This window comes from Hermetia illucens, chromosome 1 (genome assembly GCF_905115235.1).
Source record: "Hermetia illucens chromosome 1, iHerIll2.2.curated.20191125, whole genome shotgun sequence".
Taxonomy (NCBI): domain Eukaryota; kingdom Metazoa; phylum Arthropoda; class Insecta; order Diptera; family Stratiomyidae; genus Hermetia; species Hermetia illucens.
This window is the reverse complement of record NC_051849.1, coordinates 6,210,599-6,230,055: the sequence shown is the minus strand read 5'-3', so window position 1 is coordinate 6,230,055 and position 19,457 is coordinate 6,210,599. Positions and strand designations below refer to the sequence as shown.

General features: G+C 46.9%; 1 protein-coding gene across 4 annotated transcripts in view; it reads right to left on the bottom strand.

Moving 5' to 3' along the window:
• The window catches only part of LOC119646304 (MAGUK p55 subfamily member 7), a 172,519-nt gene that overhangs the window by 62,243 nt on the left and 90,819 nt on the right, over positions 1–19,457 (bottom strand). For all 4 annotated transcript variants that reach the window (XM_038046719.1, XM_038046721.1, XM_038046720.1 and 1 more), the window contains exons 3-5: positions 835–1,016; positions 667–762; positions 382–513 (exon numbers count right to left, since the gene is read on the bottom strand). In XM_038046719.1, coding sequence (XP_037902647.1) covers positions 382–513; positions 667–762; positions 835–1,016 — 410 coding nt within the window. The remainder of the gene's footprint in view (positions 1–381; positions 514–666; positions 763–834; positions 1,017–19,457) is intronic.

Genomic DNA, 19,457 nt, shown 5'->3' with positions numbered 1-19,457 from the left:
AATAGAGAAGTTATTCCCCTAGGAAGTTGGGGGACAGTGTTGGCGGCATATATATCACTGATGTCTTTACATCTTTACATTTTTATCTTTTTTAAGTTAATTGTGATTGTATTGGAATAAAGCTACTTATTTCAACGATTTCATGTATTCCATTCGCTTTGATAAAGTATCTAAATTGACTGACTATAGCAACACATAAGATAACAATGAATGAAATCAACACGACACTGTGAACTTTAAGGCTCAAGGCGAACATTACACCAAAATATAAAAGCACATTACAATCTATTTATGTATCAATGTATGTATGTCATTCTAAATTTAGCAATAACTCGAGCGATTACAAAGAAAATCAATAAAAGATAAAAGCTTAGTACCCACCAATGGCTCGTTACTTTTAACTAGTTGAACTATTTTGATGGTTTCCTCATCTTCGTCCATTTCCATTGGAATTTCCGGCAGATGAGGGTAGAAATCCTTTTGTGCAATTGCATCGTGAGCACAGAGAAGACTCTGATTTTTGTATGGGAAAATTATGGAAACATTAAAGACTAAATTTACATTTTCAATTGGAAATTTTGTTGAAACCTAAAGTTAAAAGATAACAAATTGGCATATAGAGGGTGAAAGAAAAATTATAGATTAATTGGAATTGATTAGGCTAACCTGAAAATGCGGATTCTGAAATAAATGAAAGGCTTCTTTGCATACAGGCGATAAATGGCATCGTGTGGAAAGTAGTTCTAATACTTCAAATAGCACCTGGAATTGGTAGCCATAGTGAAACTATATTTGAAAAGTATCTAAACCAATGTGATTTTATCTGGCACTTACCTGCATTGAGGTTGATAATAATGGGGCGAGTCTATCATCTTTTCCAACTTTTGCTACTTTGCTATGTACATTTACTAAGGCATTTAGTTCCTTTGATTCAAGTAAACTTCGGAGAAATTCAATTTCCTGTGCATCAGATAAACTTTCAGCTTCCTTCAGTGATGATATTAGTTTCGAAACGGCTAGGGAAGGAATAAATATAATAAATTTAGTTTCGGGAAAATAATAAGACTAAAATCGAATATTGTAAGGTAAATGCCCTGACGGAGTAGAAAGTTTATGGAGGGGGAGGTGCCCGCTTTTCAAATCCGTTGAAAACTCATTCTCATTGCACCCCCTTAAAAAGTTGTAGCCCTTCAAAGTGGTTTTTAAGGTTTTGTTTGCAAAACAAAACCTAATTAAAATAGGTTGAATGTTTTTTTTTTTTAAGGAGATGGAAATCTTCAAAAGATTCTGGCCTGGGTACGCCAGGGTGTGGGATTTTTACCTACTAAAACCACCCCTGACTCCCCCCCACCCCGTGGAACCACCTTGGATTACTGCGATCATGGAATTGATCGCATCCCAGTCTTCCTGGCAAGCTACCATTCTCCGGACAAAATTTTCCGGTGATAGCACTTCACCTAGAGTTTCCTCAAAGTTCCTCCTTTCTTCCACGAACTTAGGACATTGGAAGAATACGTGCGTTGGGTCCTCTGAGACCCCGTCGCAGTTTGGACAATTAAGTGAGGTGTCCAATTTAAACCTGTACAGATATTGACGGTATCCTCCGGGCCGGTGAGAAACTGGGTGAGATTATAGTTGATCTCCCCATGCTTTCTCTCCAGCCACTCCCTGATGGAAGGGATCAACCTGTAAGTCCAACGACCCTTTTCTGACTGATCCCATCGCTGTTGCCATCTGCTTATGGATCTATCCCTTTCGACTTTTTTCACCCACGATAAGGGGGAGATGGACTTCGTGTTCTCAATGTTCATCATTTCGGTTGTCAGGATGTCAATCGGTATCACTCCCGAGATGACGAACGCTCCATCATCTGAGACGGTCCTGAAGCAGAACACGCCCTTAAGGCTGTTCTTCTGTAAACCGTACTCAGTTTATATGCATCGCCTAAAACCTGCAGCGCTTTTAACCAAACAGGGACTGCATACAGCATGGTAGAACTCACCACCCTGGCTATGAGCCGCTTGCAAGTATGCCGCGGTCCTCCTACGTTCGGCATCATCCTTGCGAGAGCCATACTCGTGGTGGATGATTTTTTGCAAGTATGCTCTACGTGCTGCTTATAATTGAATTTTTCGTCTATCATCATCCCCAAGTATTTGATGGCCGGCTTGGACTGTCCGTCTGTCTGTCACAGGCACTTTTCTCAGAAGCGGTTATACCGATTGACACGAAATTTGGTGAGAAGGTGGGACCTGTAGACCCCAGACATGCAGTGAGTGATATCCTTCTATGTTGAGCTTTAGGGGGGGGGGGGGTCCCCATACATGTAAAAGGGGGGTGTAAAAATTTTTTCACCGAATATAGTCATGCGGGGTATCAAATGAAAGGTCTCGATTAGTACTTTTCGAAGCCCGTCTTAGTTTTGAGATTTGTTAAAAAGGCGGGGAGTGGAAGGGGTGGAAAGTGATGATTTCTTTAACGGACCCATTCTCAGATACTACCCAATCGAAAGATCTGAAAAAAATCATAAAGCTGCCTCTATACGGTGCCCAGGCCTGAAAATACTCTCCATATCCATATCTATTCAAATTAAGTTAAGTTAGTCTATTACCATATTTTTGGGAAAATTGAGTAAAACCCCCCTTAAGTTTATCTCAGAGTTATAAAAGTTGGTGGTAGTATAAAATATAATATGAGGCATATTATCTCCAAGTTTCATCAAAATCATACTATTAGTAACAAAGTTACAGTAGCTCAAAGTTGTCTTTTCCGTATAAATTTACAACCCGAAGTACTAAATCTGATATGCTAAATGCATATTTTTAACGGGCTACGTACAAATAGGATAGTTCTACACTCAAATATACTCACAGAAGAAGCAAACAAAACCTTTCATACCTGAAGCGCCCAGCTTCCGGTTTCCCGATTTGTTTATGGATGGAGGTGGAAATCTTACAAAGACACTGCCGCGCCAGGTTGCAGCAGCGTGTGAGATTCTCACCCACTAAAACCACCCCCATTTTTTCCTGTTTCCTTCTCCGCGGGACCGCCGCAAAGCATTACTTCGCGGGGTGGACTGCGCTTTAAGCGACCAAGCCTTCCGTTCTTCGCGTCCTTCTTGCGCGCTCCGCTCTTCCAAGTTCCTCTTGTATTCTTTTGATTGCGGAGTTCACCGCACACCAGTTTCCCTCCTTAGGCTTAGGTTGGTTTTCAGGGAGTCTTCCAGACTCTTCCTTTCTGAGTGAAAACGTGGACAGTGGAACATAACATGCTCCGGGTTTTCAGGGGTGCAACCATATTCAGGACACAAGGGAGAATCATCTAGCCTGAATTGGTGCAGGCACTTCCTTTAACCACCATGTCCTGACAGGAATAGCGTCAGATGGTAGTTAATCTCACGGTGTCGTCGCTGGATCCACTCCTCAATACGGGGAATCAAAGTATGGGTCCAGCAACCCCTCTGCGAGTCGTCCCACCGTTTCTGCCGCTTCTCCAGCGACTCTTGCCTTGCCGTCTTTCGGTATTCTGCATCCTTTTCAGGAGGATTCATTTTCCTTGTCTCGTACAGGCAGGTCTCACTTGCCAGAATGTCTATCGGGATCATTCCCGCAATAACACACGCTGCCTCGACTGATATTATTCTGAAGGCGCTATACACCCTTAGCGCCACTAAGCGATAAGTCATATTTACCCTCCTACGATTACTCTCACACGCTAGTGCTTCCTCCCAAACTGGTGCCGCGTATAATAGTGTGGAGCGAACCACTCCGGCTACAAGTAATCTGCGACTGTACCTTGGACCTCCAATGTTAGGCATCATCCACGCTAATGATACGCTGTTATTTGTCGCTTTCTCACAGGCATAGTCCAGATGTCCTTTGAAATTGATTTTAGCGTCAATCATCACCCCTAGGTATTTGATAACCGGTTTTGAAATGATGACGTGATCACCAACACGAATATTAACCGTATTCCTCTTCCTTCGATTGGTAATCAAGACCACCACCGTCTTTTGTTCCGCAAGGTCAAGCTGAACCATCTCCAGCCACGCTTTTATGGCGCTAATGGTTTCGTTAGCGTACATTTCCACGTCTTCAGGTTGTTTCGTGACGGCAACCAGAGCTAGATCATCTGCTAAACCGATTATCGTGGCCTCCTTTGGCACGGGAAGGACAAGGACCCCATTGTACATAACGTTCCACAGGAGAGGACCCAACACTGAGCCCTGTGGTACTCCTGCGGTGACGGTGTACTGCTTGGATCCCTCATCCGTGTCGTACCAAAGTGTCCTCTCCGAAAGGTAACTGTTGAGGAGCTTGGTCAAATAACTAGGGACACCCGTTTTATCCAGTGAGCTTTTTATCCACTCCCAGCTTGCGGTATTGAACGCATTTTTGATGTCCAATGTCACCACGGCACAGCATTTTTTAGACGACATCGCGTCTCGAGCCAGCTTCAAAACAACGTCTACATCGTCGATCGTTGAGTGGGCGTGATGAAATCCAAATTGTCCCTCCGATAGTCCATCCTTATATTTGATGTTAGGGAGCAGTCTGTTGTAGATGACCCTTTCGAGCACCTTTCCTGCCGTGTCGATAAGGCAAATCGGTCGGTATAATGATGGGTGCTCTGGGTGCTAGTTTTTGCCTCTTCCACCGGTCGGGGAAAACTCCTTCTATCATGCATGTTTCAAACACGCTGATAAACCAGTCGGGTCTGGTCTTAACAGCGAGTTTAAGGGCTCTATTGGGAACAGCATCCAAACCGGGTGCTTTGTTATCACCAATTCTCCGAAAAATTTGCGTAAGTTCCTCCTCAGTTACTGCAGGTATGGTGTAGACGTCAAATGCTTGCTTGTGTTGTTTGCGCTCTCCTTTATCCGGGGGGAAGAGCACCGTCACGATATCGAGCAGAAGATGCGGGCAGGTCAATTGTGGTGTTCGCCCTCTCATCTTCTTCATAACTATCCTGTACGCTTTGGTCTGCCTCTGTGCAAAGCTCCTTGAAGCATTCTCGCTTGCTGGTCCGTATAGCCTGCTTAAGCTTACCTCGAAGGTTCACATATGCTAGCCGCTTCTCGTCGAAGTCTGGTCTTCCTCTAGATCGTTGGCAGATCCTTCTAGCACGAAAACATGCATCCCGTAACACCGCGATCTCTTCATTCCACCAATAGTTTGAGCGCCTTTTTGTGAGAACTCGTCGCCTCGGCATAGCAGCGTCGCATGCTCTCGTTATGCGTCCCATCATTTGCTCTACCTTTTCAGTAGCCGCACCATCGGGGTTTTGGCCTCTCAATAGCATCTCTATCTATCTCAAGCCCCTTCACGGACCAGCCCCGGTTTCCAGCCTCACGGGAGCTTCCGGTTTCCGGACTTGTTTTTATATCTTCGTGGTGAAGCCTGAACACTACTCCGTGAAGAGCAAAGGACGGGGCGGATATGTAAAGGAAAGAGGAGGGTCCGTCTTTTATAATTCCATTAAATAACTGCGGCGATCGACATTGAGGCTATGCCGGAGATGGTCATTGAGCATCTCCTGGACGCCAAAGGCGAACACACGGATTCCAACTCTCGGTTCTCGGTTCGTCCGTTGTTGAGATCAGCGACTCCTGGGAGGGCGTAAAGCTCAAAGTCATCCCCTACGACTAGATTCCTTGGAGACCGGTTGCTGAAGATCCGCATGAATAAGGATAAGCTCGTCCAATCCCTCCGCCTTCAAAATCAGAGGATTCCCTTGAACGACTGGGTACTTGTCAAAGAGGAGGAGCACCAGATGAGCAGCCAACTTTTCCTGATCGGTATAAATGAAGAGTGGCCTCTAAGTCCTGGTAAAAATAGACGTTAAATTGGGGTTAGGAGTCAGAAATGCAAAGGTGAAAGTGTTCCGCTCTGCAAAACCGGACGACGATCGGGGTCCAATCGGCACCGCCAACGAACTGATGGAGGAGATGAGGATCGACGGTCGGACGAAGACTGACGAACGCCCCATACAAGCAGATCATGCGAAGGGTAACACAGATAAATCTGCAGCACTCGCAGTGCGTTTTGGCCTTGGAAGTGCCTCCAAGAGAAAGACATTGCTATCGCGCTAGTACAGGAGCCCTGGATTGTAGGCGACCGAACCAGCAAAGGGCTTCAAAGCAAATATTATAATTTATTCCACAGCTAAGAGACGCTGATTAGGACAGATCTAGAACATGTATCCTCGTGAGGAAGAGTCTGCACCCTTTTCTGTGTCCGGGTATGAGTTCCAACGACTAGTCGTGGTCCAATCGGAGCAGGCGGCCAATGCTAGGAATACTCTTTGGAGTGGCTCAGAAATCAACGAAGGGGGTGCGTCAATCTTTGATTCTTTTATTAATACAAATTTATCGGTGTGTAACAAAGGCAGTACATCAAGCTTCCATTTTCCCAGCTCGGAGAACTGTGACGGTTGGGAAGAAGTCCGTGATATCACCTTACTAACCGACAAAAGAATTTTTTGGGTGGAGAACTGGAGAGTGTCTGACCAGAGATCCTTCTCGGATCATAGTTGAATACTTTTCAGTCTAGATCTCGCCGCAAAGGTTTCTAAACCTTTCAAAGACCCCAGGATGATCGATTGGAGGAGGTTTCCTCGAAGTCCTACGAAACTTAAACTTTCGTTTCGTCTCCATGGAATGATGTTTTGGTCAACTCTTCTTCCGAATCTGAGCATTTGGGCCACTTCGAGTGTAATTTTAAACTTCTCCTTGAGGTCAGGCTTGTTCTCAACGTTGGAAAATGTAAATTCGTACAAAAGCAGGTAAAGTTTCTCGGCCAGATGATCACCCCTAAGGGAATTCAACCAGACCCAGACAAGGTAGAGGTGATCAAAAACTATCCCTTGGCAATCGTGGTGAAGGATCTGCAAAAGTTATTGGGCATGTTAAACTTCTATTGTCGTTTCCTGCCCAAGGGCGCATCATCAAGCAGTCTTCAGCGCTGACTTATCTGGACCCAAAACGAAAGACTCCCGCAAGGTTGCGTGGTCTACAGAGGCCAGGCATTTGAAACTATCAAACAGCAGCTGGTTGATGCTACATTAGTGGCATTTCCTCGGTCAGATCCTCCCCTAGTCGCGTTTGTCGATACTCATGCCCATCGGTAGGGGCTGCTCTTCACCAACGCGTGAACCAAAACCTGGCAGACGCTGAAATTCTTTTCGAAACAACTCAATCCAACTCAACATAACTACAGCAGCTACGATCGTGAGCTACTCGTCACGTACCGTTCAATTAAATACTTCCGCTTTTCTCTTGAGGGCAGGCCGTTCACTGTGAACACGGATGACAGGCCCCTTATTTTCGGGCTTAGACAAAAGTCCGACAAAGCATCTCTTCGCCAGCTAAGGCAACTGAGTTTCATTAGAGCTTTGATATCCAAGACGTGTTCGGAAAAGACAACGCAGTTGAATGGGGTAGTAGAGAAATCAACGCAAGAGAGGGGAATATTGCTGGAGCCATTCTCGCGTATGAACGTGGTGCTTACCAACTTGGGAGAGCCAACACACATGAGGTCGTCCATACATCACCTCATCATGAAAAGGTAAGCGCACTGATTACTTGTCCAGATTTGTTGGAGAATATAATGAACACTCTCTCGGATTCCTTCCCAGCAAATGTGAACTGAACGAAGTTCCGGTAGTGGTAAATGAGGAGGTTCTAGGCGTAGCGAAAAGATTGACTGAAAAAAAGACTCCATAATATTGCTGTGAAAGTAGCCAGGACAGTGCCAGGTATGTTTGCCCAAGTTTTCACGGTATACCTTAGGCAAGGAGAATTGCTGGGGATGGAAGCTGGAAAAGTTCATACCCATTCCGAAGGTAGGTAAACCATTGGGTGATCCCTCCTCATATAGACCGATATGTCTGGTCAATATCATTGGCAAACACACAATTTACTCCCAAACATTGCTCACACATGGGAGTAATGATTGACATAAGGCTCAATTTCAAAAAACACATTGAGTGCGCCGCAACTAAGGCGTCTTCCATTGCTGCAACGATCTCGAGGATACTACCGAACATTGGTGGACCAAGACAAAGTCGACGTCTTCTGCTGTCTAGGGTAGTCGAAACTCACAGCGTGAATGTAATAGGTTCGTAAAACGTTCGAAACGAGACTCTTTTAGAGGATACTGTGAGAAACGGGAAGGTGAAAGGGAGATTCCTAAGTTGTGTAGAGTCCTTAATAAGGATGAGTCGACCAAACTGAACTCTCTTAGAAAACCGGATGGTACTTTCACAAACTCCAGAGTTGAGTCTAGACAGACTCTCTTGGAAGTACATCACCTGGGAGAACAGGTCTCAGAAGTGGGAAGAAGTGAAATGGCGGTTTCTGCAAACCCTTCAAGGAGCGAGAGCGGTGGTTACCAATGAGAAGGCGCTATACTATCATTTGTACACTGGCATGGATGGCATCTATCCAGGAGGGTATTGAGCATTGGTATGGCGGGTATTTCGGAGCCTAGATACCATATAGTGACAGTACCCTGATTTTGTTCAGATTTTTCGGTAGGGTAGTTTCTGAGAATGGGTTCGTTAAAGAAATGATCACTTTCAACACCCCGCACTCCCCACCTTTCCAACGGATGTCAAAACTAGGACCGGCTTCAAAATGTACTAACCGAGACCTTTAATTTGTTACCCCACATGAAAATATTTGATGAAAAAAAAATTTACACTCCCCTTTTGCATGTATGGGGACTCCCCCTTAAATTCGACCACATTTGGTGTTAATCGCTATAACAGTTTCCGAGAAAAATGCGTGTCTGCGGACAGACAGTCAGACCTGTGACGTGTGGCCAGATCTCCCATCAGCCACGACCCCAGCTGGTGGATTGGGGCATACCTATTAACCGGCGGCTTTTGGGAGTAAGCAAGCGGGCTCCCGGCCGTCGATACCCCTCGACCGCAGTGCCTCGGTGGTGGACAACTTGGCCACCGTGGCATCTAATGCTACAAGTGTTTTAGATTTGGAAAGGAAGTGTTTAAGTGAAGTACCACTCTACCAAGAACACCAGTAACAAAATCGAAGAAGGATGAACTGAAAGCGAATCGCGGGACAACAAAAACAGCAACAACATCGACCGCACATATTCAAGAGGAGGAGCAGCACGGGGTACCCCAGGACCAGGAAAGGGACCCATTCAGAAGAAGTTCGTCAACTTTGATATCTCCTCCAATGCCAAACATCAGAAAAGATAAAACGGAGGGAAGGTCAATGAATGCCAAATGTGAAGGACTATTTAAAAGTAGTAATCTGGTTCGGAATCATGGAGAGCAGAGCCTTGAAGCAGAGGAATTATCCTTCACACAGCTTTGTGCAAAAATAGTGGAGTTGTCTGAGTTCATCAAGGACAAGCACAACGTGCACCAAGCCATGGTGAGACCTATTGGAGTGATCTACAACAAATCGCAGCAGGAGGAACGAAATTCCAAGGGCAAGTCGAAATCTGTTGCCCCAATGGAGTCACAGGCGACCCAAGTGACACCTAATCGTATTGCAATCAACCTGCCACCAAACAAGAGAGTGCGGGAAAAAGATGTGGATCCTCTGGGAAATCAGCAGGCTCCTAAGAGGAAAAAGGAAATACAAATAGTTCCGAAATACGGAACTAAAAGCACTGAAGAGAGAAAGCAGGTCCCCCAAGTGCGAGCTCCGACAATCGACTCACAGCGGCTTTGTGTGGGCGAAAATAAACGGGGTATATGTGTACAGCTGTTACGCCTCACCAAGCCTGACACTGCCCGAATTCGAGGAAATGCTTGACAGTCTTGTTCTCGACGCAAGGGGTTGTAGTCCAAGGGTGATTGCTGGTGACTTCACTGCTTGGTCCCGTGAGTGGGGTAGCAGAGAGACAAATGTAAGGGGCCGCAGTCTATTAGACGCTTTCTTATAGTTGGATATCATTCTGGCCAATGAAGGATATGTAAACACCTTTCAGAAAGGGGGGTCTGCCTCAATCGTAGACCTAGCTTTTCTCAGCCCTGCGCTGGCACGTGGTATGTCCTGGTGCGTCAGCAAGGATCACCAGGCAATCTTCTTGGGCTATGGGTGGAGTCACCGGGCAGAAGACCATCATGCCCGAAACCGAGAAAAATGTCAGGCTGGTTCGTTAAAGCTCTGGATGAGCAGACCTTCATAGAGGTGTGGTTAGACCAACCTAATAAAGCAGGCGCCTCTACGGAAAGAGCTGCCCATGTGGCCCAATGCATCGCCAAAGCATGCGACGCGTTCATGCCTAGAAGGTGCTCATTCCCCAATAGAAGACCAAACTGCTGATGGAATACTGAACTGGCCAGCCTTCGATCAGTCTGTCACCGAGCCAGAAGAGCGGCTCAGAGAGCGGAAGGCAGAATCGACCAAGGGGAAAAAGAGTGCGCCTATAAGGAAGCCCGCAAATCTCGCATGCTCGCCATCCAACGGAGCAAGAGGGGAAACTTTAAGGAGCTCTGTTCGGAAGCGGACGTAAACCCGTGGGGGAGCGCCTATAGAGTCGTGATGGGGCGATTCAGAAGCCGATCATTGCCGTAACTCACGTGCCCTTCACTCTTGTTAAAAATTATCCAGGGGTTATTCCCCCAGCAAAAGGAGGGCATAGACAGCTTACAGCGACCTCTGAACGACACGGCAATATCGCCAGTCACCAGTGACGAGTTGTTGGAGATCTGTGCTGGGATAGGAGATAACAAAGCTCCGGGTCTGGATGGCGTTCCGAATAGAGCCTTTCAGCTTGCCGTGAAATCCAGACCAGAGATGTTCGCTAAATTGTTCGAAGCGTGCATGTCCGAGGGGATATTTCCTGCATCATGGAAACGACAGAAGTTGGTGCTACTGCCTAAGGCTGGCAAACCTCTAGGTGAGCCAACCTCCTACAGACCTATTTGTCTTTTGGACATTTTGGGCAAAATGCTGGAATCTATAATATATTACTCCCGGTTGTTGAGAGCCAGGGTGGTCTCTCAGATCGACAGTATGGGTTTCGTAAAGCCAGATTAACCATTGATGCCATCAAAATGGTTACTGGCTTGGCCGAGGATGCAATCCACGGAAAGGGCAGTACTAGCAAATATTGCATAGTAGTGACCTTGGATGTGAGAAATGCATTCAATTCGGCCAATTGGAACCTAATACGGGAATGTCTGGCGAAGATTCGTATTTCCGCTTATCTTGCAGTTATTGTCAACAGCTATTTAGAAGAACGGAGGCTTTGGTATGACACCGATGACGGACCCCAGGAGTACGTTGTCCCCGCGGGTGTCCCACAGGGCTCGGTACTGGACCCACAACTGTGGAACATCATGTACAATGATGTAGTTAATCTTCCTCTTCCGGAGGAAGCCACGGTGGTGGGCTACGCTGACGATATAGCGCTGGTTGTTGTCGCAAAGCACCTCGAAGATGCTGAGTTATGCTCATGTGAAGTGATCAGTGCTGTTAAGGGTTGGCTAGAGAGTTTTGGTGTGACAGTTGCGGAGGAAAAAGTGGAAGCGGTCCTCATCACCAAGCGCCGTAAAAGAAAGTAGTATGTTTATCACAAAGCATCCACTGCAAATGTGACCCTGGCAAGGATTATGCCGAACGTGGGGGCCACGGCATGCTTCCAGGCTGCTTATAGCTAGGATAGTGTGTTCGATCCTGCTCTATGCAGCTCCAGTTTGGGGAAAGGCATTGCAGGTTGCATTTAACGATAACAAACTGAGTTCATTCTACAGAAGAACAGCCCTAAGGGTGTCCTCGGCATTCAGGACTGTCTCAGATGATGTTTTGGATGCAAGAGGACGTTGGCCGATCATAATAGGAGGCGATTTCAATGCGTGGGCTCTTGAATGGAGCAGCCGGATAACTAATGTCAGGGGGACGTGTTCTCCTCGAAGCTTTCGCGGAGCTGGACGTGGTACTGGCGAATGTTGGGTCTTCGTACACTTTCCGGGGAAGGGGCCTGGGGTCTATAGTGGACCTGACATACGTGAGTGACACTTTAGCCAATAGAATCGCTTGGCATCTCATTTAGGACTATACTCACAGCGACCACCAGGCAATCTGCATAGAGATCAAGGGCGGATCGAGCTCGAAAAAGAGTTTTCGCAGAATGCCGGGTGGTATGCTTGGCTGGACAGTGAAAGCTTTCGAGGGGGACACGTTTTCCGCGGTGCTCAATTCGACATATCCCTGAATGGTACGGCTGGAGAGAAAGCCACCTAGATCACTCGATAGGTGACGGAAGCATGCGATGCTACTATGCCCAGAAGGCGATTGCTCCCCAGTAGGCAACCCAACTACTGGTGGAACAACGAAATCGCAAGTTTGCGAGCCGCATGTTTTCGGGCAAGGAGACTCAGGGGAAAACCCGGTGGCGACGGTCGAGAGGAGGCACACAAGCAATTGCGTGGCCGCCTAAAGGAAGCCATTCGAAGGAGCAAAAAGAACTGCTTCAAACAGCTGTGCGACCATGCCGACATAAACCCTTGGGGCGAGGCTTACAGAGTGGTGATGAAAAGGCTGCGGAAATCACCCCAGGTGACCTGTCCGCGCCTCCTGAAACAGATTGTTACCACTCTGTTCCCTCATCACGAAAATAGGGGAAGGCAAATTTTTGTCCAGCTAAATGGCGGCATAATACCGCCTGTAATTGTGGAGGAGCTGCGGGAAATATGTGGTAGGTTCGGTGACAACAAGATCCCAGGTTTGGATGGCATCCCCAACCGAGCTTTGAAACTGGCAGTGAAGACTAGGCCCGACCTTTTCGCCAACTCCTTCGAGGCGTGTCTAAAAGAAGGAATATTCCCTGCCCAGTGGAAAAAGCTAAAGTTGGTGTTGCTTCCGAAGCCTGGCAAGCCACCTGGAAACCCAGCGTCGTATCGTCCTATCTGCCTGTTGGATACAATGGGGAAGATGATGGAGAGAGTCATCTACAACAGACTCCTGCCCATCGTCGAAGCCAGCAATGGTTTGTCGGAACGCCAGTTTGGTTTCCGACGCGCCCACTCTACGGTGGACGCAATTGGCATGGTGGTAAACCTGGCAAAACGTGCACTGATTTCTGGCGGCTGCTGTGCCGTGGTCGCGTTGGATGTCAAAAACGCATTCAACTCGGCCAACTGGAATAGAATTAAACGGCCGTTGGCTGACATAGGTGTCCCCGGATACTTAGCGAATTTGGTGGAAAACTACCTCTCAGAGAGGACTCTCTGGTACGGGACGGATGAGGGCCCTAAAGAGCACATTGTCACAGCCGGGGTACCACAGGGATCGGTACTTGGTCCCCTGTTGTGGAATATCATGTATAATGGGGTTCTTGCTCTTCCCGTCCCAGAGGGGACTACGATTGTTGGCTTTGCTGATGACCTAGTTGTGGTTGTTGCAGCAAAACACCCAGAAGATGTGGAGGTTTACGCAACAGAAACAGTGAGAGCGGTAAAGTCCTGGCTAGAAAAGGCCGGGCTGACCTTGGCGAACGCGAAAACGGAAGCGGTGTTAGTAACGAAACGCAGGAAAAATAACACTGTAAAAGTGGAGGTCGGTGGACATACGGTCGTATCAAAGCCGGCTATCAAATACCTGGGGGTAATAATTGACACAAAATTGAGTTTTAGGGAAAACCTAGAGTATGCATGCCAAAAGGCAGCCAGTGCCACCAGGGTACTTGCAAAAATGTTGCCAAATATTGGTGGGCCGAAACATTGCCGGAGGTTGGTGCTAGCCGGAGTGGTGCGCTCCATCCTGCTCTACTCGTTGCCTGTGTGGGCAAAGGCGCTTGCAAACTCTCAGAGACGGAAGCAGGTGAACTCGGTTTACCGGCGGATGGCTTTGAGGGTTTGCAGTGCTTTTAGAACCACATCAGATGAGGCAGTATTGGTGGTGGCAGGCATGATCCCGGTTGACATTCTGGCCAAAGAAATGAGTGTCCTGTACAATGCAAGACATATGGAGGGGCATGCACAGCGTAGAAATGCGGCAAGGTCAGAGTCGCTTGATCTCTGCCAACGCAGATGGGACGAGTCTGCGAAAGGTCGGTGGACGCACAGGCTCATTCCCAACATTAGGGTGTGGCTTGAGCGAAAACATGGGGAGACCAACTACCACATTACCCAGTTCCTCACGGGACACGGTGGTTGCTACAGGCAGTATCTGCACCGCTTTGGGTTGGATGATTCTCCGAACTGTCCCAGATGCGATGGCATACCGGTGGATCCAGAGCATGTGATGTTTCACTGCCCACGATTTGCGATGGAGAGAAGGAGCATAAACCAGGTGCTGGGCAGGAGCGGGACCCCTGAGAGCTTGGTTACTGCGATGCTGGAGACCGAGGAGAAGTGGCTTGCGGTTGGCTCTGCAATCATCCAAATGCAGGAGGAGTTGTTGAAGGAACAAAGAAGGAGGAAAGCTGCAAATAGGAGAAGGATGAGTGCCTAAGAGCAAACCTACCTCGCGAAGTAATACCTCAATGGTGGTCCCGCGGGGCTGGGGCTGGAGAGACCGGGGGTGGTTTTTAGTGGGTGTGAATCCCACACGCGCGCGCTGTAGTTCCGCCGTTCGGGCGGCGGACGTGTCTTTCTAAGATTTTCCAGCCCCGCCTAAAAAAAAACAAAAAGATGATGCAGCGTTCGTCATCTCTGGAATGATGTCCATTGACATCTTGGCAGATGAGATGAATATATATTATGCGAAGTCTATCTATCTATCTCCTTTATCGCAGACGAAGAACGCCGAAAGGGAGAGATCTCTAAATAGATGACAAGAGCGTTGGTAAAGCTCGGTAAAGGGTCGGTGGACACACAGGCTCATCCTTGCCATCAAGGAGTGGTTGGAGAGACGGGACGGTTAGATTAATTATAATCTTATTCAGTTTCTCACGGGGCAGGGAGGATATCGCCAGTACCTCTTTAGGTTTAAACTAGATAGACCCGATTGTCCAAATTGCGATGGAGTTCCAGAGGACCCAGAGAGCGTGTATTCTTCCGCTGTCCAAGGTTTGTGGAGGAAAGGAACCTAGACGAGATCCTAGGAGAGGTGCCCGTACCAGAGAATCTGATGCGAAGAATGTTAGCATGTCAGGAAGACTGGGATGCGATCAACTCCATGGTCGTATCTATCCAGAGCAAACTGCGAAAGGCAGAGGAGATTAGAAAAGCGCGGTTATGTACGCCGCGTAGAGACGAAAGGGGACCAAGCTAAAATGTGCTGGCTCCGCCTCGTGATGTAATATCGTACGGTGGTTCCACGGGGTTTGGGGGAGTCGGGGGTGGTTTTAGTGGGTATAGATTAAAAACATTAAAAAAGATTGAGTTTAACCTTAAGTTATCTGCACGTAACACAGATAGTAGAGTGGCAAAGTGTTTATATCTATAAATAATCGGTTTTTCCCATGCAAATTTCCGTAATTTTGCAGTAGATCTTGTCCTCCATTTCTCCTTGAATCAGCTCCACTATTGTTAGTTCTTTAAATCTTTAGATTGAATTTTATTCCATGTTTTATCTTTTCAACTAAATTGGGGGATTTTTTCTTCGATTGATACTGAAGTAGAGAAGAACTGATTATTGATTCAGTTTTTGCTGCAAAAAATGGATTTTGTAGAAACGCCGGCTTGTCCGGTATCTTGTGGACATTTTTAGATTCACTAAAGATATTTACTAACATCTGATGACCTTTTGCCCACCGACGATATCTTGGCTATTATATCCACCAACATTTTAATTGAAATTGCAAGGTTAGCGGAATTCAAACGTTCAAACATGGACAAGTGTATCGCATTTCGCATACCATCTAGATACCATCAAGATATAACTTTTATTCGGAAGTCGTGAAATTTGATTCCAATAAACAATCTGAAGGAGCTCCAGCAAATGAAGCTCTTAAGACGTCTCATTGGACTTTTGCTCCATTTTATAGCTTACACACTCGACTATCGTAGCCTAAACGCAGCCACACTCAAATTGGACTTTATTCCTGGAAAGTGTCTGGTGCTCTGTTAACTCAGCAATTTGTTCTGCTGGTTCTTGGGGTGTTTGCTGATTTCTCGTGTTCCAGATACCAACCTCTGACATCATTTGGATAAGCTGCACACTCAGGGGACCAATATTGTTCACATTTCCCTTACGTGACAGAAACAAAGACGTTAGCCAATGCTCCCCGCTTGATATTCGATGATGTCTTCTTGATAGAAGCAAAGGGAGCGGATATCAAATTAAGGAAGTCGACACGTCCTTCGTAATGAGCCGTTTATGGAAGAACAGAGCCATTCTTGGTAGCTCTAATTGGATTTTTGGGGAAAGATTGTAGGCAATTCGCAGCAAGGAGTGAAATTGAATTAATTATACTTTCATTTACTTATATGTATGTAGTACGAAACTATGATATAAGACGGTGCATTATTAAGAAGCCACGAGAGCTCTAGCTCAAGTGGAAAGTGTTCACTAGGTCATGGCGGGACGGCTCAAAGAGCAACTCATATTCTATTCTGGTAGATGGGTGGAAGGGGGTAAGGGGGTTGAATAATTTCAACTCCAAAACTTGATTAGTGCGCCCGTGTTCAGCCGGATTCCGTGCGACGAATTCATTAATTTTCTCTTGATTGTTCTTGGAGGCGAGAGTTTATGTGGTTGTTACCAGAATTTCGACGTTGAATCCAACCAATAAAATGGAGAAATTGTGCTCTTTTAGTTTCTAAGCAGACGTGAATCAAGCTAAATTTGATTTAACTCTACCAGTGAAGAATTAATAATTCTGAGTTATTGAAATGAGGAATCGTAAGGAAGTCAAAAGGACTTTTTCGAGTTGTTCAACAGTCTTTAGTTTATAAGTTTGGAGCTAGGGTGTTTCACGGGTCATGGGGGGGGGGGGGGGGGGGCTTGACAGTGGGTGTTGATTTTGAGTTCATGTTTGACGAGCTATGGGAGAACATATTTATAAGCGGAATAATTAATCCCGTAATGAATATATGCGTAACAAACTGGTTGATTATAACTGACTTGTCACGATTTGCCTCGGAAAAATGACTACAAATTGACAAAACAAATTTGATTGGATTTAAACTTTCTAAGAGTCCAAAAAAGGGTTGTAGACTCGGTAATGACTTGTGTGATGTTGCCACATCTTAAACAAGCCCCTTTTTGTGGATAAGGAGACGCTCGGGGGGTGCGATATTGGCATGCACTTGTACCTGGTAGATGGGAGCCAACGGTTCTCTTGGGTAAATTCGGCTATAGAGAAGATACTTAGAAATAAAACCTACCATTACCAAACAAAAAGTTCCGTTCAGAGCATTTGAGTAAGTTAGTTAGTTTAGTCGGGTGGGGCAGCCCCAGCTCCAGGCACGCAGCCCTTGGCTAACTCTATTGTACTATCCCCGGAGATCGCCTATTCATCGGCTTTCGCGAATCTCAGAACATTCTCCAGAGACAGACTCTTCGCTGAAGAAATCCTTACCAAGATATTTTCGTCTGAGGTCTAGGAGGTCGGGAAGCTTCATACGAAGTGCAGGGCCATTTCTTCTGCCTCCTTCCATTGGCTGCAAATTGTCAATACCATCACTCCGATTTTTTTCATGTGGTAGCATACAGGGCAGTGTCCCGTTAAAATCCCCACTAGGGTTTTCATGTTCCACTTTTTAAGGAATACCAAAAATGCCGTCCTCTCGGTCTAGGGGTCCATCACAAAGATTTTCGCCTGCCGGCAGAAGTTCAAATGTCACGATTTGGCTGCGTGAATCCTTACCATTTCCCCTTTAAAGTAGACTTGACCGTAGATGGCCGGATGCCAAAAGCTGATTCTGGCCCCACCATTGTGGATTCAGAACCTTGGCGAGCCCCGGCACACACATCAGTTCCGTTCAGTCGTCCAAGTTTCAGCAGCACCTGATGGCAACTCCATACCAACTGCTTTGATATATCTTCGCCTGGCATATGAAAGTCCTGGGGGTTTGAAGGTGAGTACCTGCCGTGTAGGCATAATCCCACGGTCCTCTTTGGACGCGGACTGATTTTGGGACCATAATCAGAGTCCCGTCATGCAAGCACAGCGGTCCTGGTTTATTCTGAGTGCAGGCTCAGCATTCATACCAGTAGAGGCGAGGCTTATCTAATATCTCTGCCGCAACTACGGGGTACAGCACCCGATTTGTACAGCGCAACTCCACGCTTGAGCTCCGAGGAGCTCTGCCTGCGATTTAGGCATAACCATAATCACCTTGTGTCCGGATAGCTCAGTGGTTAGAGCACTAGGCTGTCATACGGAAGGTCGCGGTTCAAATCTCACTGGTGGCAGTGGAATTTGCATCGTGATTTGACGTCGGATACCAGTCGACTCAGCTGTGAATGAGTACCTGAGTCAAATCAGGGTAATAATCTCGGGCGAGCGCAATGCCGACCACATTGCCTCCCAGTGTACCGTTACGGTCTTGAATGAAGTGCTCTAACACACTTCAAGGCCCTGATCCAATATGGACTGTTGCGCCAACGATTATTATTATAACCACCTTGAAACTCCCACTAGGGGGCCAACCACAAATAACCGGGCCGAGAACGCATCCTCCAGAAATTTTCCTGGAGCATACGCTCTCAGAGGGCCATCCCTTCTTCGTCGGAAGGCAGCATGCGCGAACTCATTGGCGGATTTAAGTGTCCCACTGCTAGCAAGGCACTGGCTAACATCGAAGATACCGTTCAATACGTGAACGCCCATGTCGTCTAGATTGTGGATGTCACGGTACGGTGGACAGACACAGAGAACATGTAACCAGTCCTCCGAGTCAGCCCCACATAAAACACAGCCCTGACTGGAGGCAAGGTTGCACTTGAAGGGGAACTCATTCAAGCTAACATGCCCCGTCAGGAGGAAGCCCATCTCGAAGTCCACGACGGAACTTCCTCTGGCAGACACGTTTCTAACGTACTCATACCTGACCCGATTTTTCCCACATTCATCCCATCTAAGCTACCACTTCGCCTGACATATGGAGGGTGGACGATTCCATCGCGCAACAACCGGTATCCGGTCTAAGTCTGCCTTAATAAGAAACTCCAGACATCCCGGTTTTGCGCCGAGGTCCACCAATTTGATATCTCTAAAAGCTGTCTGGCGTCCTGACCTACGCCATCGTTCCATCTCAGGCAGGTTCTGCTTCGTTTTCTTTTTCTACCAAAGATATTGCCCTTATAGACTTTCCGGGCCGGATTATCCTCATTCATACGGATTAAGTGACCCGCCCACCATAACCTAATGAGCCGGATTTTATCCACAACCTGAGAATCATGGTATCACCATCTGTTCGACAAATGCAAATCAACAAATGGCTGCCAAAGACAATTTACGTGTTTACCGTGCATTATCTTCGACTTCCATTCATCGATCCGCTCTTGGTCCGACTTCACCCCACTCAGAGGATTGAAAGATCGATCCTTCAAGTTAAGTCGAGTCAGTCCACAGTCTGCCTTA